General features: G+C 36.2%; 1 protein-coding gene across 3 annotated transcripts in view; it reads left to right on the top strand.

Annotated features, from left to right (window-relative positions):
• LOC145686274 (sodium-coupled neutral amino acid transporter 9 homolog) overlaps positions 1–25,044 on the top strand; it is a 348,057-nt gene that overhangs the window by 97,581 nt on the left and 225,432 nt on the right. For all 3 annotated transcript variants that reach the window (XM_081759405.1, XM_081759406.1, XM_081759404.1), the window contains one exon: positions 130–233. In XM_081759405.1, the coding sequence (XP_081615531.1) occupies positions 130–233 (104 nt within the window). The remainder of the gene's footprint in view (positions 1–129; positions 234–25,044) is intronic.

The following is a 25,044-nucleotide window of genomic DNA, read 5'->3' as shown; positions in this document are numbered from 1 at the left end:
TGTTTGTAATTTTTCTATATGTACCTATAACAGCACTTGGGTTCCCCCAAACACATCCTGGCTACGCTACTGTCCCGCAATAATGATGTCCATTAATGATTTCTTATTATTTTTCCTTCTTCTTAATAGGTAATGCCCAACCATATAATTCCAACTTCGTTTTTCGTTCCTTTCATTCCTGGTCGATCCGAAAACCAACAGAAGAGTCGACAACAAAGTAGCGTCGTTACTATGTAAGTATTATTCTTTTACGCTACTCGTGCTTTCTTTGTGATGTTTCATTTCATTGCGAAAAAATAATTATAAACATCAGTTCTATTACAGGATGTAAATAATAAAGTGAAAATGAATGTACTCTATTCAAATTCATAAATTGTCTGTTGCGTATTCATACATGAAGAAAAGCCAGATTTCGAATTAGTGCGAAGTATTTATTATGAAACGTATTCGCAAACTGAAACATATTTCTTTTATGGAAGTGTTCAGAACGCAATGAAAAGATTATTAATTGAATTTCATTTTCGCTTAAAACTAGTTGAGTAATTTTAATTGTATACAGATAGATATCAGAATAACGGAAACCCCTCAAGAAAATGCAACTTACCTGCTTAATTCGCCGTGGGACCACCGTTAGCCTGCATAAAGGTTTTGAGTTGTTGTGGAATAGAGGTATATACTATGGATGGGCAAAACCGGTTTTTTATAATAGCCGCAAACCGGTTTCTAGAAAAACCGAAATCAGAAAAACCGACATTTCGGTTTTCTCCAAAAGTGGTTTGATTTTCACCCAAACTGGTTTCGGTTTTCTCCAAAACCGGTTCGGTTTTTCAACGAAACCGGTTCGGTTTTCTTAAAAAGCGGTTCGGTTATCACCGAACATATAAAACTATTTCTGTGGAAACGGAATCAGTTTCCGGAGAACAACGAAACACTATTTTGGTCAGAAATAGAACCAGTTTTGGAAAAACTGAAAACGGTTTCGATGAAAAACAACCGGTTTTGGAGAAAACCGATACTGGTTGTGAAGAAAACCGAAACCGGTTTCGGAGAAAAACCGTTTTTTTGAAAATATTCAAAAACTGGTTTCGGTTTTCCTAAAAGCCGGAAACCGAAAAATCCGTTTCTGTGCCTACCACTAGTATATACGTAACTTATGAATGATACTATTCTTCATGCAGTGCTCCAGTTTCATCAGCGAGGGTGGAGGCGGCTCCGGAGTGAGTTTCAGAATTAAGCACAGGTGTTCAGTAATGTTGAGGTCTGGAAATTGAGCTCAGGTTGAAGCAGGTATTGTAATTCATCCCTAAACATTTCCAACAGTATGAATTAATCCATTGTCATCTTTAAAAATTGGATTATTAACCAAAACATCTTTACCGTAAAATGCGTATAGTCACCTAGAATAGTCACCTGAACTTGATCACAGGACTCAGAATACCGGAAAATAGCTGTTCACAGTACCACAGATCCGCCGCCGCCTTATTTCGTGGTAGGAGACAGTACGGTGCATAACAAGGGGCGTCGGAACCGGGCGGAAAGGGGGCCAGATGCTCCACCCTGAAATTTTCATGAAGGGCAAGATACTCGTTTTGCCCCTCCACTTTCAGACTGTGAAAACATTACACAAGAGTGATTAAATGAACTTATATATATGATTATATGAAGAAAATTCTCTATTCCAGATTCATCTTTCTGTGAAACAAGGGACCAGAGGTTTTCTGACCTTATGTTAGACAGAAAGATTTAGGAAAAAGAATTGAAAAGTCTATATCCATTGGTATACATTCTCAAAACAATGCAAATTCTTTAAGAATGGTTGTTTAAGTAATCGTAGGTCTGTAATATGAAACGAGTCGTCGAGCAAGAGTTTAAAGTTTAAAAAAGATAATAGTCTAAATGCGTAACAGGACATTTAAATATACAGTAGGATGTCGATAATACGAACGCAGTCCCTAGAAGCTAGTGATAGTACACTAATTCAATTTTCTTTGTGTGGAGTCAGAGTTTTTACAAAAACTCATTCATATACAATTGTTTGTCATACATATTTTTATTTTTATTTTCCCTTAGGCCTATACAAGTTGTTTTAAGTGTGAATTACAAAAACAGTGTAATTTGGTGTACGAGCAAGTTCTTCAGAAACATTAAATGTAAGTAACCTTACGTACCGTATTGTAATTACTGTATGTACTGTATAGCCACTGTATCGATAAAAGCATACCGTACAGTATATTTAAGACTAAATGGTATTTTCTTGGTCATTTTCGAAAATCCGAACAATTTGAAAATCCGAACTACCTATGGTCCCAATTAGTTCGGATTTTCGACTTCCTACTGTATATATTTTCTATAAATTTAAATTACTCTTACAAACAATATTCAGAGTGCAGTGAGGGAAAATGTATCCCTTGTGAGCACTAACGAATGACAATATTTAGGACGTTCTTGCTTGAAGAGGGGACAGGGCAGGGACACGTTCACAAACGTCAGCAAGGACACTTCCGAGAGGGATGTATGCAGGGGTGGGTCCTGGGGTCTGGACCTCCCCGAAACCCGACTTTGCTGTATATTTATGTAATATACAGTAGAGCGTCGATTATCCGAAGTAATTGGGGGACATGGGTGTTCGGAAAGCTGGTTTGTTCGGATAATCGAACTGTACTGTACTGTACTGTACTGCACTGTACTGGACTGGACTTCTACAGCCAGTGCCAAACCGACAGAAGTGTGCTGATTGTTGAAACACAGCGACTGGCGGCTTGACCGGTGTGCTGCCCACAGTTGAAGCTGCCCATGCATTACCGGGGGGTACAAGATGAGCAGCCAAAAACTACCCCCCAATAAATCATATTGACATCCGCTTTTATTCTTTCCTACTTGTGGAACCAGATATATTACCAAAAGGATACCGTCTTTTAAGTTGGTTTCAGGGTTGTCAGTAATATAAAGGTACGAGTAAGGGACAGGGTGATCATTCAGCGAGTTCAAGTAGTGCTTATACACAAAGATTACCCCCCAATAAATTATTTTGACAAACACATGTAGTAGCTCTTTCTTCTAAAAGGAGATGACTTTCACCAACAGGTGCCGTCTATGAATACCAGTTTTAAAGAAAACCGAAGATTGACAATAAAGCAGGAGGAAAGGATAAGGAAGTTTAATTCTCCCTACCTGCTCACGCGGTCATCGGGTCTCTAGTTGGCGTCAAAAGACATAAACAAAGCTCTTTATTCGATTCACAGCCACACCCCTAAATTCTTCGAACTTTTTAGCCAATACGATTCCAGTGTCTAATGTCAAACTCTCATCAACTCCACGTGGAGTAACACTTCTTTGAGAAACTTTTGTGTATCCGCTTGTAATGAGTAACGTAAGTTACGAGGAGCAAAAGCCAACGAAGAGAATTATGAAAGTCATCTCAAATAATTGTCATATTTCTTACCTGCTGCAATACTTACAGATTCATTGAAGCTATTACGTCTATTCCTTCTTGCGTTTCATGTTAATTTTGTCTGATTTTAAAGTAGGAAATTTTCCATAATATTATTGTAAATATATATTTGTTTTGTGGTTTTCTTTGTATTGTTTCATTTTCAAGGGGTGTTATTTTTTAAAACATTTCTTTTACCGAGAGTTACTTTAAAAAAAAAAAAAAATCCGACTTTAAAAAGTCAGTTATTATACAAGAATAGTTATTATTTATTACTTTATTTATCGTACTGTTTATTAATTTTTCTTTGTTTCTCTGCCTGCATTATGTTTTAAATAAATATTTTAGTAATGCTTATAAGAAAAAAGAGACAAATGATTGGATAATGAACCAATTAGTTAAAATAGATACACATATTTTCCCAAATTGTAGTTCATAAAATTACCTGTATGCTTATTCGAAGTGACTGCAAATTGCAAGGAATAACCAATGGAAATCATAACACTATTTCACTTTGAAATAAGTATAATAGGCTATCTGATTCTCGTTTTATTGAGTTGGATTAGATATCTGAGTTTAGTGTCCCGTTCAGCAGCAAGGCTGTATGAGACGTGGATCTACAGCTTAACATGGGATTCGGACCCATGAATTCCCGCTGAGAATCGAACCTGGGCCTCCCACCCCAAAGGCGCGTATGCTATACACACGAGGGAGTTATTTCTAGTCTGGTATACACTAACGCACATACATATTATATATATATATATATATATATATATATATATATATATATATATATATATATATATATATATATATATATATATATACAGTGGCGGATCGAAGGGGGGGGCTATAGGGGCTATAGCCCCCCCCTTGACGGTGAGGTATACACTGGATAAAATGGGTTTCAATCCTGCTTTACACTGGATAAAACGGCAAAATATGGTTTAGCCCCTCCCTTGATCATATCCTGGATCCGCCCCTGTATATATATATATAATAGCAGGATATTGAATTTATTTCGTGTTTTCATAATTACTAACAAATTTCAGTGAAAATATATACCCTATATCCTAGCACAGTGGTGAGCAAATTTTTGTGAGTCCAAAGAGAAAACTTTAGGTGGGTATATATATATATATATATATATATATATATATATATATATATATATATATATATATATATATATATATATAAGGAACTTCTTGTAATAGTAAAACAATGTTATTAAACTCAGAAAGATTATGAACTAGATGGTGAATACATGAATATCCGAACCAAATAGAATATACTTACATTATTAATATTTATTTATAATAATTAAGGGTAAAAGTGAGGGGAAACGCGGGGAGATACCGACCTCCGACCTTGAAAAAATATGTACGGCGTCCCTCCAGTTCCTGAAAATTACAATGGGCAAAGGGGGATGCGGCACAGGATCGACACGGCATACGACCGACAATTCAGCTCAGAAACCTGTTTCGGTCCTGTGCCGTGTCGATCCTGTGCCGTTTCGGTCCTATGCCGTGTCGATCCTATGCCGTGTCGATCCTGTGCCGTTTTGCTCTCACGCCGCTGCTCTGAAATAATTTAACTTTTAATCATGTGCCTAAAAAAATAATATTTTTATTATCTGTTTAATCTTTGCTCTTACAAATTATAAACTCCTGTCGATTCTATGCCTGTGCAAGTTATATGCATAGAATACGTACGATCGAAACGGCATAGAGCCGACACGGCATAGGACCGAAACGGCACAGGATCGACACGGCATAGGACCGAAACGGCACAGGATCGACACGGCATAGGAACGAAACGGCACAGGATCGACACGGCACAGGATCGACACAGCGCAGGACCGAAACGGCATAGGACCGAAACGACGCACGATCATCCCCACTGCGTAGTATCTATAAAACCAAATATTTATTTCTCATAAAAGCAATCAGAGACCTGTCAATTGATTTTAAAATATAAGAATTATAAGATATTTACTATATGAATATTAATAATTGTGAGTGACAGAAGAATGATAGTGCTAAATGGACAAAATATAATTTGTGTGCTTGGTCAAAAGAATTTCTATATGTATGGAATACTTATATTTATTATTATTATTATTATTATTATTATTATTATTATTATTATTATTATTATTATTATTATTATTATTATTATTATTACGTTTTAACTCGTTTTGAAATCATGGCCTGATTCCACTAGAAAGCGAAAGCCATGAGAAATGTAAGCTAAGTAGTAATATGGAATACTTTTAATGTTGCTCACTAGAGGAAACATGCTCGCATGTCTTCTCGTCTCGATATCGAGACCACAAGAGACTTTTTTAATAAGAAGCTCAGTTGGGAAGTAATAACTGAGCCGATGGCTCGAGCCGGCTCACTTGGGGTGAACCATCGGCTCGAGCTGGCTTGGTTGGATGAACCATCTGCTCGGTTCGGCTCATCTGGGCCGAAGGCTCTTGCTGACACGGTTCGGTGAGCTGTTGGCTCGGCTCACTTCTCGGTTCGGGTCCATAGTGAGTGAGCTGTGAGCCCAGCTGCTCAAGTTGTTTACAATTGTAAACCCGGGCCGAACAGTTTTGAAGATATTTGGCCAGTGCCCTATAACTTTTAACAATGTTTGGCTCGAGCCCGAATACTCAACCTAAACCCTCAACCCAAATTCACAAGCTCGTGAACAATATCCTTGACTCCTAGAATTCACGACTACCGAGGTTAGCAATCAACTAGTTTTTTTAGTATTCAAACACAGACCGCGTTTCTTTCATGTTTAAACACAGTGTTGTTATAATTATAATTATAATTATTATTTATTATTATTAATAATAATAATAAAAGTTGTACTAGTAGTAGTACTAGTATCATTGATAACCTATATTGTCTATGCAAGATACTTGAAGAGAATACTCGAAACTACAAACCAGATTTGGTTCGACTCGACCCGAATTCGAGTCGAGTTGGAGGAAATTTTTCGAATCGCGTTCAAAGATGTCTGTTTTTAGTCGAATCGAGTTTCAAAGAATACTCGCTCGTACTCACTCGTGCCCATCGTAGGATGACCACATTCTAACAATCGAAAAGTAGGACACAAGTATAATAGTACTGTATATGATATCTTACTGCGTCAGCAATACGCATATCATTATTTCAATTAATGTTAACCTTAAGTTAATGAACATTTTTGTTAAGAAGAAGCACTGAACAAAATTATTAAAGGAATTAAACACAACTCCAAATGCTTTGATGAATAACAAATTGGTTTATTTTATGAACGTACAGTCAAAGTTCGTGTTGGGCTAAATAATAATAATAATAATAATAATAATAATAATAATAATAATAATAATAATAATAATAATAATAAATTTCGAAGCGTGGTATTATTTTAAGAAATGAAAGAAAATTCAGACCGGACTGTCATAAGTTCAATAAGAAACCTTTCCTACTTTACCGATATCTCAACAAGGCCTTCTCAGTAAAAGCGATGTATTGTAAAAAATGGTTTGTTGATTGTTCTCCATCCCTAGTCTTCTGAGGAGTGTTAAAAAACACAGCGGTTCATCATTCAGGAAAAGAGTGTGTTTGATTCAAAATATTGTGAATAAAGAATGAAACATTAAGATATTGCAAATAAATTAACTCTGGACATTTCGCAGGACATTTTAAAGAAGAAGGATATTTCTCGATTTCCTAGACATCTTCGCAACACGCAGGACAGCTCTTTGAAAAACAGTACTGTACTGCGAAAATTAGTACGTCTGGTTACCCTAGCCCATCCCTACGAGTAACGCAGTATGGCATTTTAGCCAATGTTACCTTATATGAAAATATTCATAACTTATAGCTGTCAAGTAAAAATGTGTCCTTGCATTTACATAAAGCAATTCAGAAAGGGCAATAATAATAATAATAATAATAATAATAATAATAATAATAATAATAATAATAATAATAATAATAATAATAATAATAAAAGCGATAGTAATAGTAGTACGGAAAATTGAAGTGATAACATTTGTTCACATATTCTAAGTTTCAGACCTAAAAGTAACGCGTTACTTTCGAAGTAAAGTAACAGTTACTTTTTGGGGGCAAGTAACGCGTTACATTTTAGGAAAAAGTAAAGTAACTTGTAACGCGTTACATTTTTACATGTAACTTACCCAAAACTGTCCATGGGAAAATTGTTCACTGCTCGGGCCAAGATTGTTTCTGACTGTCGACAGATGGATGCCGTTTATGGCAGACCTTTGCCTGAAGTACTGCCCAAAGTTTGTAGTCCAACGGGTTAAGATCCGGGCTGCTAGAAGGCCATTCAGTGGTAGAAATGAAGTGAGGGACGTTCCGCGCCAGCCAGTCCTAAGTTGGTTTCGCTGTGTGGCCTGGAGCGGAATCCTGTTGGAAGGTCCACCTTTCTCCAGGGAACATGGTAGCAGATAGTGGTTACACTATAGGTGTTAGCACTGTGTTCTGGTATACCTTGGCAGATGTTTTAACACCTTGTTCGCAAAAATACAGCTGGGTTGTGCTTGAGTAGCTCACTCCCCACCAAACCATCACTGAGGCAGCATGATGTGTCGGGTGTCATCCAGAAGTCCTAAACGGCAGAACTCCTAAAAATATAGGCACTAGACCTGAATTTTAGTACTTCTGCAGTTTAGGACTTGTGGCACGGTATGATTTTTAGGATTTCTGCCGTTTAGGACTTGTGCCGCGATATGATTTTTAGGACTTCTGGCGTTTAGGACTTCTGCCTTTTAGGTCTTGTGCCTTTTTCATTCACTTGCTTTAGTTCTGAAATTCGCCACCACCCCACGAAATTGCGACGATGCAGCAACTAGTTGGCAATAATGTCACGAACGTAGCTAATTCCAACAATAACAGCTATATTTGTACTACTAAGATTATTATTATCACTATCTGTTCTGCACTTATACGTGAATTACATAATACAACTTATTTCATTCTAAGAATTAATTACATAATTAGTTAAGAAATTCGTTTCTTTCGAATGGAGATACGAGAATCCCAAGACAAATTCCTAAAACAAAAATAAATAAATAAAAAATTGAAAAAATGTTTAAAAAGCATATTTTACCAGACTTCTGAAAGCAAGAAAACATTCAGAATTTCAATATATACTGTGTGGAGCGAATTTTATTAAGAGTAAGACAAAAATCCACCAAAGTTTACTTAATTAAGACAAAAGCTCACTAGACATTTCACGAGTGAACATTAAATACCAACGGTATACATAAAGAACGCAGTAGATTTAAAATTGAACAAAGAACATTTACTATGCAATACATTGGGTGACATTCATAAGTTCTAAACGGCACAAGTCCTAAAAATATAGGCACTAGACCTAAATTTTAGGTCCTGTGCCATTTTTGCAGAAATTACTACATAGTCATTTAGGGGTGTAGCCTGCAATTTTTTCTAGGGGAGCTTGATTTTTATATATTAAAAGCAAATCAAAAGTTTATTTTCAGATTACGAAAGCTTCAATAAGACAATAAATTTATACATATTACACATGTACATAAATACATAATATTATTGTATTACCAGTTACTTCCTTTTTGAAACCTGGACCTTGACAGAGCGTAAATTTAAAACCACAGCTTGTGGGAAATGTACGAATAAGTTAGTTATAAGAAATCGGAAACTGTTCATGGAAGTCCATTTGTTTGACTGTATTTATCTTCTGTACTCTTATATAAAAGAGTAAAGATGAGTGATTTTTGGGCATACTACTACAAGTAGAGTCGATAAATTTTAGTTATAAAATATAATTTTCTTATGAAAGCAGTACATAAGAAAGAATTTTTGGAAATAAGTATCGTAAAAAGGGTGGGGTAAGATTTTTTTAAAGGGTAGTGTATCTCGCAAGTTTCTAAAGCTAGTAAAATAAAACTTGGCATATAAGCTTTCCTATTAGAAAAAAAAAACTGAAAATTGAAAATTGAACACATAAAAGGGAAAGAGCAAAGGGAGCACATTTTTTTATGTTCGATTTCCCCATTACTTACTCAGAAAATATGTAAATAAATTAAGGAAGGATTTGTTTAAGCTAGATGCGTGAAACTCGGCATTTGAACTTTTAACTAAAAGTAATAAAATACTATATGTTTCAGCGTCTTGAAAATTACACTACTAAGCGAAAGGAGGGTCAGTTTCTATAATATTAAAATATCCCACTGCTTATGAGATTTGGGCAGAAAACTCTTTTTCCTTTAGGCCTCGGTTCATCCAGTTAAGCAAACGAGAGTACAAAGTGGCTGATTAATTAGGTTCTTTTAATTATTTTAACATGTTGACGTAGTTTAATTCTTTTAAAACTGTATTCTTTCACATTCTATTATAAACATCCTTCATTTGCTGTAATTATTAAACACGTTTAATAAACATAAAACAGACTAACCTCCGGTCCCGGCCAGAATATGTTTTTGGTGTTAAGCCATCATGTGCCGTCCGTAACATAACCTTTGATTTAAACTTCACGTACTATCAAGACTCAAGTCTCAGAAATGTAGCATATATGAAATATACTACTTCTACTACTACTACTACTAAATATTAATAACAATAATAATAATAACAATAATAATAAATAATAATAATAGTAATAATAATAATAATAATAATAATAATAATAATAATAATAATAATAATATGTACATCTGAAATACATATGTATCTATGTGTTATTAATTCTTTCATAATCTTGAAAGAAACTTTTGATTTGTTTTTAGTTTGTAAAAATGAAGGCCCTCTAGAAAAACTTGCTGGCTTATTATTCCATTATTATTATTATTATTATTATTATTATTATTATTATTATTATTATTATTATTATTATTATTATTATTATTATTATTATAGAACAACAGTGATGGCTTATTGCTTGCAGTGCCTAGTAGTAGTTGTTTCCTTTCATCTTCTCAGTTAGAACTTCAGACTGCAGGTCAAAGTGAGCTTCATGGATCACCTGCAAATGCATCTAAGAAGATAGTGTAGAATCCTTCAGATGATCTCCTGAACATGTATGGTTCTATCCAAAATCTGGAACTAGAAAACTGACAGCTCGGAAAAGGAAGAGATGTGCTATTCTCACAGACACTCTAGAAAAAAGTACTTTCGAAATGAAAAAGAAGCATCTAAAAGCAACCGAAAACGTAAAATCATCAGCTGAGAAGAATTTATTCTCAAGTCGTCTGTTTGGTTTCTGAAGAACCGTACGAAGAACAGGATACAGAAGAAGACTGGGTACAGTGTTTATGTTGTGAGAAGTGGTCTCATTGGTCGTGTTCCGAGAGAAATCCGTACTACATCTGTATAGATTATAGACATTGACTGCCACAGTGAAAATGAGTGAAGCGATGTTCAAGCTGTAGATTTGATAGCATTAAATTTCTGAATCAAGTCCGATTGTTGCAACTTACCCCAGATGATGTTGCAATTTACCCTATGGGTGGGGCAAGTGTCAACAGTCGGACTTAGTTCAAAAAGTGGATGCTATCAAAACTGCCGTTCGATGTTTTGCACTTCTCTTTTTTTGGTATGTAGTTAAGGCATGTACCTTTTAGTACACTCAATATAGTTTTTATATCTATAATAATTTTCGAGTAAAAAAAACAGACCTGAAAATTGTTGCAACTAGCCCCATCTTCCCCTACAATCACTTTTTCAAAAAAAAAAAAAAAAAAAAAAAAAGAATGTATAAAGCCAGTAAAGCAATTAACATGTAGGTCTATTTTCGAAGATAATATAGGAATTTTTCGTGCTGCTAATTATTTATTTTTAAAAAATCAGATGCTGAAACCAATCGATATAGCGCAGTTTAAGCAATTCAGTTTGTTTTATTTAAAAAGAAAACTCTCTATTTACAAATTTGATTGTTCCTATGTATTAGAGCAGTCTTCGAAAAATCAGTCCCTATTGTATTTCTAAAATATAGCTGGAGCCGCGGTGGGTCAGTGGTAGAGCGTTCACCCCTGGTGCATGGGGTCTCGGGTTCAAACCCTGCTCCCGCCAAGTGAACTTTGTGGTCGATAAACGCCGTGTGCGTGGATATTCTCGGGGTTCTCCCGTTTCCTCCCACTTTCTTCATTCCACCATTTCATTCATTTCTCATAATCACCGTCTCCTTCAGCCTAACCGGCATAACCGTGGGACGTAAAACTCAAAGATTTCATTTCATTTTCTAAAATATAGCTGTATTGATTTATTGGTATATATTTACCTTCAGTTTGTTTGAGAGAAAATTATTACAAGAACTAAAAAGTGTTTCTCTAGTAAATACGTTTTCATAGTTTAGCTATTTACGTTACTAAACAAATTTGTTTTTTTTAATACATAAAATGGCGCCCGTATATATATAGGGTGTAACTTAATTAATATAACAAACGTCGTTAGGTGATTCCTGACACCGAAATAAAACAAAAACTATACAACAACCTGGGTGTAACACCCGAAAATTTGTCGGAAAAATGTATAAACCGCCATAACTCATGAACAAAACGTCGGATTGAAGTCGGGCAAAAGAATGTCCATTGTTTTTAGTCGTAGATTCGATTAGTGTACAGTGACGATGCAAGGATGACTTCCAAAGAAACTGGAGTATTCCTTTGAGTATTTTATCAAACGTTGAATGAAGAAATGATCAATCAAGTACAAGATTTAACATTAAAAAATAATAGTGCATCGTTCAAGTTAGAAGAACACTCAGAATTCGAAAGAAAGAGAGATACACATGTGTGATTCATCTATTTTGTCTCAGTACATAATGACGTCTCGGAAGAAGATTTTAAATGGAACGAAGTCTTTAACGTATCACACATATCTTCTAGGCTAATGGTAACGGATGATAAATGAACGGCTTCCTGTCCAAGAGTGTGTGAAAAAGGAAAAATAACTTTGATCCAGATTAGGTTTAAAACGACTGTGCATAGGACAGTCAGGCGGCATGTAAATAAATATAACATCTAAAAATGCAAAGATCATATGTGATGAACGAGTGTACAAGGAATTATCCACATGACCCAGGGATTCCAAATATTGTGTGAATAGATATGGGGCAGGCAAAAGTAAGCTGCATTAAACGGTTTCTTCCTCGTAATATGTAATTCCGTGGAATATGGTACTTCTGTGCACAGAAGCAACAAAAGTGGAGAAACAAGGGATGTTGTACACGTTGCATAACGATACCAAGAAGTGCGCTGGAATAGTATACTTGATTTATCCATTAGATGAATCTTCTCCCAGGAATACTTTTGATGACGTTTTCCCCTTCCTTCGAGTTGGCAAACCTCAACTTTTCCCTGAGCTATGAAAAACTTCATTGCTATTGTGAATATACCAAAATACTATCCTAGTGTAGACCACTTACATTTTGATTTTATCATTGCCGGAGAAATTTTCTCAAAGGAAGCTCGTTGAAAGTACATTTTAAAAAAAGGATAGTCTTTTTTCGACATTCTAATGTACATACCTTAGAGCTGTATGGAATACCTACACGGAGGAATACCTACGGAACTATCGTCCCTTGTGTGCCAATTGCGAGTGGCTTACAGAAGGCTGTCTTGAAGTTTTATTGTGGAATGGCTTCAGTTAGCATGGCTGAGTTGTAATAAGCATCTACGCAACTTGTGAGTGATATACATAGTCAGATGCTCTACTGTTACACGTGTAATTGCTGTATAACAGGATGGGAAATGTTGTGTTCAACGGTAGAGGGTTGTGTCCAGGTATTTAAGGTCGTGTAAAAGTGTAGACGTTGGTGTTTAAGTAAAATTGATTGTGTTAACCTGTACACGCCTGCGCGATGGAAGATTACCCTGTCCACGAGCTGGCAGATATGCAACTCATTTATGGAGTAGCAAAGGGCAATAGCCCAGAAGTGAGGCGTTTATATCGTGACCATCGCCCTCAAAAGAGAGTAACTTTCCTTGTATTTTTCCACGCCTCCATATTCGACTTCGAGAGAGGGGTCCCTTCGGTTTCTCGTACGTGAAATCGGAGGAAATAGCCCCATATGGACAGCTGAACTTGAAGACAGCGTACGTCGAATGATCAAAACCGTCTTGAAACTATCATGTGTATGGCGTAAAAACCCACATGCAACTCTAGTAAACGATCAGCAGAAGAAATTTGGTGTGGTGTGGTGGATAATTTTGTGGTAGGATCTTATTTATTATCGGTCTGCCTGTGTGGGAGTACGTATCTTTTATTTTTACGTAATTTTCTCCCAAAATTGATAGAACATGTGCCCTTGAACATAAGACAGCAGATGTGATTTCAGTATGATAGTACACCTGCACATTTTGACAGGAATATGCAGACTTACCTAAATGAAACATTCCCAGATTTGGAGAGAAAAACCTGTGTTATGACAACCTCGTTCATTCTACCTCACGCTGCTTGATTTTTTATTTCGGGGATACGTATGAAACTCCGGCCACGACAGTCAAAGAACTTGTAGCTCGATGTAATATAGCTGCGGCAATCATCTACGAAATTTCAGATGTGCTTGATCACACGCGGAAAAATTTGCTTCGCCGATGTCATCTTTGCAATGCGGTCAACGGTCGACAATATCAGACTGTGAACTGTTATTCTTCATAGCTGTCTCGTGTACACATACTGCATTGCACAAATACTGTACAAGGTACCTCTGAGTGTTTCAGTTATCCTACCTACTCCGAAACAGAATAAATCGATAATTTGAAATTGTATTTCTTTCTTTCCTTGTGCAACACGCGCAAAACCTTGAGTATCGTCGAGTTTCATTCCTTCTGTACTCGTAGTTATTATCTTCCACGAATTTACGCATTACGGGGAGGAAATCTTTTAATCTAGCTTACTTTGGCTCAAATTATATTCACATAATTTGTGGGAATCACTGTTGTTATGTGAAGAATCCCTTATACTCTAGTTCATCGTACATGATCTTTTGCCCCTGACTGTCTTATGCACAGTCGTTATAAACCTACTCTGGATCAAAGTTATTTTTTTCTCATTTTTACACACTCTTAAGTTGAACAGGAAGCCGTTGATTGATCATCCGTTACCATTGGCATAGAAGTTATAATTATGATAAGCTAAAGACTTCGTTTCATTTAAATTATTCTTCCGAGTCCAGGAATCACCTCCAGACGTTCATTACATTAATGAAGTTACACACTATATATATAATGATAAAAAATAATACCGATATTAGTGTCGATGAAATAGTATTTGGAGTCACTCAGACGAACAGTAACACTCCCGATGCAGTTTAAATCCATACTCAGATTCCATTGCCCTTTATGCTCAAAATGAAACTATTCTCCCCGTGCGAAGAACGGGTATTCTGTTAATAATTTATTATTAAACATCACACCATAAAATACAAAGTGTATCACGTAATGTACACGTTATACTGTTACTTGCTTAATGTATAAATGGAGGATGAAGGACTATTATTGGATCAAAAGATCCAATATATTTCAGACAATAAATTTCTTGTAGGCTTTATTCTGGAGAACAACATATAGTGTACCCAAACCTAAACTATGACTGAACTCAGTATGATGTGCTTAGTGCCTGAATAAAACGAAAGCTCGATTTAGGGGCCATTCAAAAATTCTGTTGCCCTTGATCCAAAAAATCTAATATATTTCATTCAATAAAAAAAAAAAAATCTTGTACGTCTTATATCTGAAGAACTACATATAGTACAGCCAAACCAAAACTATCACTTAACTCAGCATGATGTGCTTATTCCGAAAGTAATACGAAACCTTGATTTAGGGACCGTCCAAACGTTTGTAGCCCCTGATCCAAAAAGTCCAATATATTTCATTCAATCAATAATTTTATTGTATGTCTTATATATGGAGAACTACATATAGTGTAACCCAACCCAAGATATCACTTAACTCAGTGTGATATGCTTATTGCGTAAAAAATATGAAAAGTCGATTTAGGGACCGTCCAAAAATTTTGTGGCCCGTTATAAAAAAAATCCAAATATTTAATTAATCGAAATTTTTCTTGTACTCCTTATACCTGGAGAACGGTTTGGGTACAAAACCTCGCGGCCAGAACCTCGCGGCGACAACCTCGCGGACCAAAACCTCGCCTGGCCAAAACCTCGCCTCCCAAAACCTCGCGGCCCAAAATCTCGCCAGGCCGAAACCTCGCCTGGCCAAAACCTCGCCGCCCAAAACCTCGCGGGCCAAAATCTCGCCGGGCCAAAACCCCGCCTGGCCAAAACCTCGCCTCCCAAAACGTCGCGGGCCAAAATCTCGCGGGGCCAAAACCTCGCCTGGCCAAAACCTCGCCTCCCAAAACCTCACGGGCCAAAATCTCGCCGGGCCAAAACCTCGCGCCCCAAAATATCGCCATACCCAAAATCTCGCCTGACCAAAATGTAAATGTTCCAACAGATGATAAGGATGACGGTATAAAAGACGTTGTTTCAGAAGAAGTATCACGGGTATTTGACCAAGTCCCGCGATACCATATGAAAATTCTATTTCTGTATTAGAGGATTTCAATGTGAAGGTAGGGCGACAGGATGTTTTTAAACTGGTTATAGGGAAAGAAAGTCTGTATAAGGAAAGTAATGACAACTAACGAGGTTAGTTTCGTGAACTTTGGAACATCCAAAAACTTAAAATTTTAACAAAAATCTAATAATATTTATGAAAATATGAAACAATATATGAGTTTTTACGACGTCCCTTGATTATGTCCTATAGGTTAAAGGAGACGTAGATGACCAGGATGAAGGAAATGATCGAATAAAGAAAGTGGGAGGAAACGGGAATAACCCGAGAAAGCCCACGTACACGATGTTTTGTATATTATTTTTATTATTATTATTATTATTATTATTATTATTATTATTATTTGTAATGTGGAATTGCATATTAGGAAACACATTGGGTAAATTTTAAAGAAAAGTTTCATTCGCGGCGAGGTTTTGGCACGGCGAGATTTTGGGCGGCGAGGTTTTGGCACGGCGAGATTTTGTCCCGCGAGGTTTTGGGCGGCGAGGTTTTGGCCACGCGAGGTTTTGGGCGGCGAGGTTTTGGCCACGCGAGGTTTTGGCCCGGCGAGATTTTGTCCCGCGAGGTTTTGGGCGGCGAGGTTTTGGCCACGCGAGGTTTTGGCCCGGCGAGATTTTGTCCCGCGAGGTTTTGGGCGGCGAGGTTTTGGCCACGCGAGGTTTTGGCCCGGCGAGATTTTGTCCCGCGAGGTTTTGGCCGGCGAGATTTTGGGCGGCGATGTTTCGGCCGCGAGATTTTGTCCGTATACCCTGGAGAACTACATATCTGGAGAAAACTCGATTTAGAGACCGTTCGAATATTTTATGGTAACTGATCCAAAAATTGGTTAATATTAGCCAAGATCATAATACTTTGATCCATTTTTTAGATCATTCCTAAAATTCTTGTTTTTATTCAATCTTTCTTTTAAACAGTATCACTTTCTTTGTTCCCAATTTGAAATTTATCAAGCAATTATAAAGCATTGCTTATTATCCAATTTGTATTCGGTGTAGAGCTTCAATTTTCTCAAAGTTTCAAATAAGATAATAAAATATGATTTACTATCGGAATTCGTGTCAGGTATTATTATTACTTTTATTGGTGTTTTCCTTTCTTTCAATTGTTAAAACAAGAAACTACCTTGCACTGTCATAAAATATGTGCTCTTTTCCAATAGCATAATAAGTGCTCATATAATTTTGAACTTTAAAATTAAGGATTGAATCAGTACAAGAAGTACAATTTGGATAACGAATGACTTATAATTGATGTTTAGTGGCGTACTGGAGTAAAGGGATTAAGGACTTTGAAACCCCCCTTGAGCAAGGTATTATGCAAAATTAAGCACGTTTATCATATTAGCACGTTTATATATATAAACACTTGATATTATATAAACTTGTGTTCCTAAAGCCCCTGAACCCCCTAAACATTTGCGTAGAGTACTGATTGTGTTTCTCTTATTATTTTAACCGTTTTATGCTTTGAACGAAATTTGAAGTGCAGGAACCCTGTGAAGGTGACCACCTTTACTATAAAAATTTCTTTAATGGCTCTTAGTTTTTCTTCAAAACAATCAATAACGAACGAAAAATAAATGATTGAGTTTGATTTTAAATCAAAATTTGAAATACCACCAAAAAGTTGGCCCACCCAACCTTATTTTGTAAATGACTCTTAATAATTTTCAAAACAAACTATTTCCTCTTCAAATCAATCAATAAGAAAGGAAAACATGTTATTAGCTTGAGTATTGAATCGATATTTAAAAGCAGAAAAAACAGTATGAAGTTGACCACCAAATGTATCCTGGAAATAGATATATTTTACTGGTTGTTTTGAAACAAGTGATTTTTTCTTCAAAATAAGCAAACCGCCCCGAAACAAATCACCTTCATCAACATTATTTCTTAATTATATTCTTATGTTTTTCGAATCAAATTACTTTTCTTCCAAACAAGCAACAACAAATCCATATCAAACGATTGATTTTGGTCTTGAATCGAAATTTGTAAGTAAAGGAATCAGATTAAATTTGATCACATTCTAAATTTATTTTGTAAATCTCTTTCTCTATTTTTTCGAAACAAGCGATTTGCTCTTAAAAACAACCAATAAGAAACGCTTGGCTTCGGTTTTGATTCGAGACTTTAAAGTGGAGCCAATATGAAATTCCATCACCCATTTCTCTTGAAAAGACTCTTTATGTTTTTCGAAACAGACTATTCTTTTTCAAAATAATTAGTAGCATACGCATATCAAACAATTGATTTTGATTTTCAATCAAAATTTTAAGTGGAGGAACAAGGGTAAATTTGGCCATATACCAACTTTATTTTGTAAACATCTCTTTATGTTTTAAGAAAGATACGATTTTTACTATTTTTCTTCAAAAAAGTCAATAACAAACGAAAAACAAACGATTGGCTTCCGATTTCAATTCGAAATTTGAAAGGAGGCAACTTAACATAGGTGCATTGCTTCGCTTAAAAAAAAAAAAAAAAAATCCAAACGCAAATTCTAAGCCTACAGTTTTAAAATTGCAGTTACATGTACATACTTCAACTTAGTATACATAAAAAATTACAGCATTATAAAAATATCAGACAAATAATATTATTTATTCGGTATTGAAAACCTCGAATCAACTAGTGGAGTTATTTAGCGTATTTTTTTTTAATATCACAAAATTAAAGGTGTATTTATTACGGCATGGATATATTACGCACAATATTTTTATACAATTTGTATATATATATATATATATATATATATATATATATATATATATATATATATATATATATATATATATATATATATATATATATATATATATATATATATATAATTTTTTTAAAAATAGACCATTTAGAATTATTTATCCTTACAATTTTTTATATCCACAAATTCAAGGTGAGGGATATGCGATATTGATATTTTCAGAAAGTGTTGACCACCCTACAGAATGTCGATCCTGTGCCGTGTCGATCCTATGCCGTGTCGATCCTGTGCCGCTTCGGTCGTATGCCGTGTCGGCCCTGTGCCGTTTCGGTCCTATGCCGTGTCGATCCTACGCCGTTTCGTTCCTATGCCGTTTCGATCGTATGACGGTTCTCTCCTATATATCCTTGAGAAAATAATTGTTACTTAATATTGCGTAATTATAAAATAATGTATTTTTTATTATTTCGATCGTATGAAAGTTCTGCTGTCGATCCTATGCCGTATCGATCCTGTGCCGTTTCGGTTCTGTGCCGTGTCGATCCTATGCCGTGTCGATCCTATGCCGTGTCGATCCTACGCCGTGTCGATCCTATGCCGTGTCGATCCTACGCCGTGTCGATCCTATGCCGTGTCGATCCTACGCCGTGTCGGTCCTGTGCATGTAACCCGGGCAAAGATAGGCAAGGGGACGGCGCGACCTCATGCCGACCTACCATACCCCTACCTTTTCAGATCCGCTTTTACCCGTAATAACAATTAATACGATTATCAATAACACGCATGCTAAGATAATTTTATAATTAATGTCACGTATTTATGTATTGTTATAACGTATTAAATAATCTTAGTGAGTGCCTCATCATTACAAAACACTCATCCTCTGAAACACTCATCGCAGGTTTGACAACAGCGCGCTGATCACTAATTGGTTGCCAAAAGTTAGTTTAGCTGGCTCACTGTATGGTAACTAACTACAGTGAATATAAGTGTTGTCTACTGTAGGGATATGTATCTTTCTTTAACTTAGAAATATTTAGACATTTCTGGTAACCGTAGGGACATATGGACGGAATTTTATAAATTGGTGCGGAAGATAGGGATTTAAATAAAAACTTTGTGAGTGAAAATAAAATGCAATTAATCCTAATATTGGTAATAGTAATTGTTCAAGGTCACAGTGTTTCATACTAGAGATGGAGTGGGTCATTGGGTCGTGGGTCAACAGCATGTGACCTACTGAGACCCACCACCCATCATGACCCACTGCAACCCACCACTCACCATGGCTCACTCTGATCCACCGACTCTCTGCATTATAGACAGCATCTTCTGAATACTGGTGAATTTGTCTACGTTTTACTTGCATGGCTTTCATTTCCTTTCCTTTTTCATTTGTTTCTGTTTACTTACTTGAGATGAGTATATTTAAGTGAAAAAAGAACTTCAGGCATTTTTGGATATTGATATTTGTAATCGTAATAAAAACAATAGGACTTATACTACTACTTGGCTTTTGAGAATCAGCGTGTGAGCTTTTAGAGGAGCTAAATACTGGAAATAATAATTTTTGAATTACTGTAATAGCTATATAAATTATTATAATAAAAATTTGAATGTAATTATGTGTGCTTAACCATCACGGCCAAATGGAAAAGTCAAATGAAATGACTTTTGGCTTAGGTCTCAATCCAAACTGGGATGGTATCACATATCTTTTATTATAAAACATATCCTAAGGGGGTAGTGGGAATCCGATTTTTTGCGCAAAAAAAAAAAAAAAAAAATGAGTATCTGCTACGGATGAGCACGGGAGAGTTTTCTTTGAAACTCGACTCGACTCGAAACAGACATTTTTCAGTTCGACTCGAAACAGACATTTTTCAGCTCGACTCGAAAATTTCGTGCAACTCGATTCGAATTTGGGCCGTTTCGAGTCGAGTCGAGTCAAAATGAGCCAATTCGAGCTAAACCCTGTGTGTAGTTCCAAGTGCTCTTTTCAAGTATCCTACAGAGACAAAATAATTATCAATTATGCTACTCCTACTACTACTTCTTATATTATTATTATTATTATTATTATTATTATTATTATTATTATTATTATTATTATTATTATTATTATTATTATTATTATCAGAACAATACCGTGTATAACCATGAAAGGTAGGCGGTTTGTATCTGAATAATGAAAACTAGTTGACTGTAGATCTCGGTCTTCGAAAAGTCTTCAGGAGGCAAAAACATCGGTCACGAGGTTCTGGGTTTGAGTTCCGGAGGAATAAGTATTCGGACTCGAGCGAAAAGTTGTTAAAAGTTATACGGCGCCGGCCAAAGATGTTCAATACTGCTCGGCCTGGGTTTATGGTTGTCAACAGCTTGAACGGCTCGGCTCACAGCTCATTCATATCGAGCCGAACCGAGAAGTGACCTGAGCCAACAGCTCACCTAAATGAGCAGGCTCGAACCGATGGCTCACCCAAGCCGAACCAAACCGAGCTGATTGCTCACCCAACCGAGCCAATTCGAGCCATCGACTCATTTGATCTGAGTCGAACCAAGCCGATGGACTCGTTTCAACGGAGCTAGCTAGAGCCGAGTCGGTGGCTCATCCCAACCTAGCTGGCTCGAACCATCGGCTCAGTCGATGGCTTGTCCCTACCGAGCCGATGGCTAATCACAATCGAGCCGGAGCGAGCAGCTCGCTCAGTTGAACCGAGCCGCGTCGGTTGACATCACTACCCGGATTGAGCTTCTGTTTGGGCTCAAACATTAGACCGTGCAGGTCTCAGCCTTGATGGTAAGAGCTACATACTTATATTGGTGGTCATGACATTTGAGGCAGTCTCGTTATTAAAATCTATTGCCTCGTTATCAAGATGAGACGAGACGCACTAAAAGTTCCCCACAAGATGCACTAAAAGTACGAGACGAGGTGCGTCCCTGTCGTGAACAACATTAAAAGTATTCCGCATTACTGTTTACATTCCTCATGGCTTTCGTTTTCCAGGCTAATCTGGCGATGATTTCAAAACGAGCTAAAACGAGCTGAACGAGCAAGCCATTTATCAAACTCGACTCGACTTGAAACTCGACCTCAAAACAATGACTCGACTCAAGAAAATTGAATTTGACTCGACTCGAAACTCAAGTCGAGTTGAGTTATAGCTCGACTTGTGCCCATCCTTAAGTATCTCGCAAGTCCTTAAACTTACGGAGCTGAAATTCAGTGTGTTAACTCTTTATTGAAAATGAACAGAACGTGTCCTAGCATTTTTAAAAATTCTCCTTTATGAGTGGGGGCGGAACTTTCTATATATGAAAAATTGGTAGTGGTTTGGTTTGTAAAAATAATCGAAAACGATCGATATTAGTTGAGAAACAATTATTAATTGAGAAACAAAATATTCAGTGCTTCGCTTCATATATCCATTGCTTTCTACTATAATAATTGTTGAAGCTTATATTTATTATATGGAGCGCTTATGTAGAGCACAGGGCAATCAACCCATGAAGTTGTGAGAAAAGTAGGCATAATATTTGTATTGTAAGCTTCATTACAAGAAAATTTTAAGTTCAGACTGTACGTTTAATTGTATGAAAAATTGTATACTTTTTTCTTCCTTTACGTTAGTCTACTTACCTTGATTTGGGACTTTCAAATTTTATCCTTTTTTCACTGAAAAGTATCGACAATTCAACGAGGCAATAATTATACCATGATAATTTAATTAAAATTCATCGTAATTTGGCCCATGACAAACACTTTACCCTTTGGCCCATGACAAACACGAAGAGGTAGCCGTCAAACATAGTTTGGGAAATGCTGTCTTGGAAGAAATTGTATAATTGAAGTAAGAGTAATCAAAGGTTCTCCAAAGTTAATTGAAATGATAACATAGTACTAATGAAATGTCAGTTACATTTGACGTGATAATCGAAAAATTCATAATTTATATTGGCCATGGGATTTTGAGAAGCTGAAAAATAATACTACATCTTGAATGAATTTCAAACAGCGATAGGAAGAGAGACAAGCAAACACCATAAATAATCATTACATAAAAATCTAAAATAATTAATATATGCAATTAAAAAAAGATGTATTGATTGGAGCTTAATATTCTTTTCAACACAGATGCTATACGTTACGCGACATACTATTTAAAATGGAATCCAAATTGCTTTTGAAGTCTGTATCTCAGGCAAGCCCTACTGGGAACAAGGGCGCCGATTTCTCTGTAACTTTGGGGGGCCCATTCATAAAAAAGTGCATATAACAATACATATAACAAGAGAAAATACATATAAAATACATATTCATAAAAATACAGGGGTCACATGAGCTTTGGGTTCCCCCACCCTCCCAGGATCGGCGCCCTTGACTGGGAACCAAATCCAGCATCACTTCTATTATTCAGTTCTTGTACAGTATATTTGAGTGTCTTCATTAACGAGTGTGTAGGTAAAGAAGAGAATATGCCGAAAAGGCTTCGACAACAGAGGAACAGGAGAGACAGAATATACGTTATTGAAGGAGAGTACAGGAAATCCAGAAATTCAGAGCAGAGCAAAGCAAGGAAAAGAATAAGAAATATAATGTGCAAATGCACGAAAATGAAACAAATTGGCATAAGAGCAATACACTAAAATCGAACATTCCAGTACAATATTGCTTAATGGAAATAAAAGGCAACAGTCGAATATTCTCAAGGATGACCAGAAGTTTTAAGAGGGAATCAATGCGGTGCAAGGAATGCATATAAACTTTGTATGGGATGAAGACGAGGGATTGTTTGAAAAAGACACACAGAGGAATACGATTTAGCATTTCAATTTCAAATTATGAATTTGAGGAATATTATAAATATCCCAGGGATAAACTTAGTCAACATGTAAAATTTGTCCGATTGGGCATGCCTTAGGTACCATTGCAAGTTTGAACGTTTAACACTATTTCTCTATTCAGAAAAGAATAAAAATATATTCATTTTGGGGAATATTTTCTTCTGATTAATTACAACATTGTTTCGAGGATTATTCCTCAATTATATGATCGATCATAATTATTTCTCTTCCGATCGTGGCTATTATCATTGTACTGTACTGTATATCATTATTGTAGTGTAAAATACTGTATAAGAGTCTGAATACTTCGTTTCACCACTTTTCTGCTTAATAGATTTTCATCATATGTTATGCTTATTTTGTGTTTTCGCCTAACATTCTAAGAACGAATGCTTATATTGTTTCATGGTATATTGACCGCACATAGTTGTAGATTGGTATACACCGCACTTAAAATAGCCTAATGGCCCATTTTCCTATATTTCTCTCACGCTCTCTCCACACTACTTCAAATAGTAGCCGGCTATGGATCTGGTACCGTGGGAAAGAGTATTATGGTTTCTTTCAGATGAACACGATATTTTGTGGATGTGGTATTTATAGATTCGTATTCTTCAAGCTGCGTCTTGTAGGAAAGGCAACCTTTCTTCCAGTTCCTCTCTTATCAATATGAGTCAGCTTTATTTCACGAAGCACTTGTTCTTTGAAACATTGTTTCTCAATGAGAAAGTGTCCCATGCGGCGTAAGGCGCAAGGCAAAGTGGTAATATCAAAATCACTGCCTCCTCGATCCACCTAGTGGGAGCGGATCGGAGGTAGGAGGCGGTGGACAAGATATATTACTTTAGGAATATACGTAGTTTATGCTTGGGATGTATAGTACTAGGTGAGTTGTCTACTTGCGTTTCTCACGAGGTCTTGTTCTAGCGGATTAGGAACAAGAAGGCCGAAGATCCTCATGGGACCAAGTCACATGCTGTGTAGTGTAAAAATGATCGACCAGGTACTCATCTGTTGTATGAACATCTGTGAAATAAGCAGTATGTTCGTCTCGGAGAAATAAAGGCGCTTTTCTTTATTTTCAAGACAACAAACTATAATGTCAATCACGTCTGGACATACTGAAACTGGCATAAAAACAAGTTCTCTGTTTTAATATAAAATGTTATCAGACTTCCTATCAAATAACACACAGCATTTCCAATCAGAATCAAGTATAGTACAAGATATAAGCTTCAAATAACATACAACATGAATCAAAGTAAATAACCTTGTGTCTTAAGAGGGCAGAAAGTTCCTTGTCAAAGAAAAATAATGGCAATGGTGACTTATGCTTTCAAGTTCATATAATTTCAGGCACATATCTCAACACAGGAAATATTTATTTTTTCATGATGTCTTACTCAATTTTAATCTTAAAGTAAACATCTTCTTTCGACAAACCAAGCAAGTAATTTAATAAATTACTAGGAGAATG

This window comes from Thermobia domestica, chromosome 5 (genome assembly GCF_964235325.1).
Source record: "Thermobia domestica chromosome 5, izTheDome1.hap1.1, whole genome shotgun sequence".
NCBI lineage: Eukaryota > Metazoa > Arthropoda > Insecta > Zygentoma > Lepismatidae > Thermobia > Thermobia domestica.
Note: the sequence above shows the minus strand (reverse complement) of the source record. Positions and strands in the feature narration are given on the sequence as shown.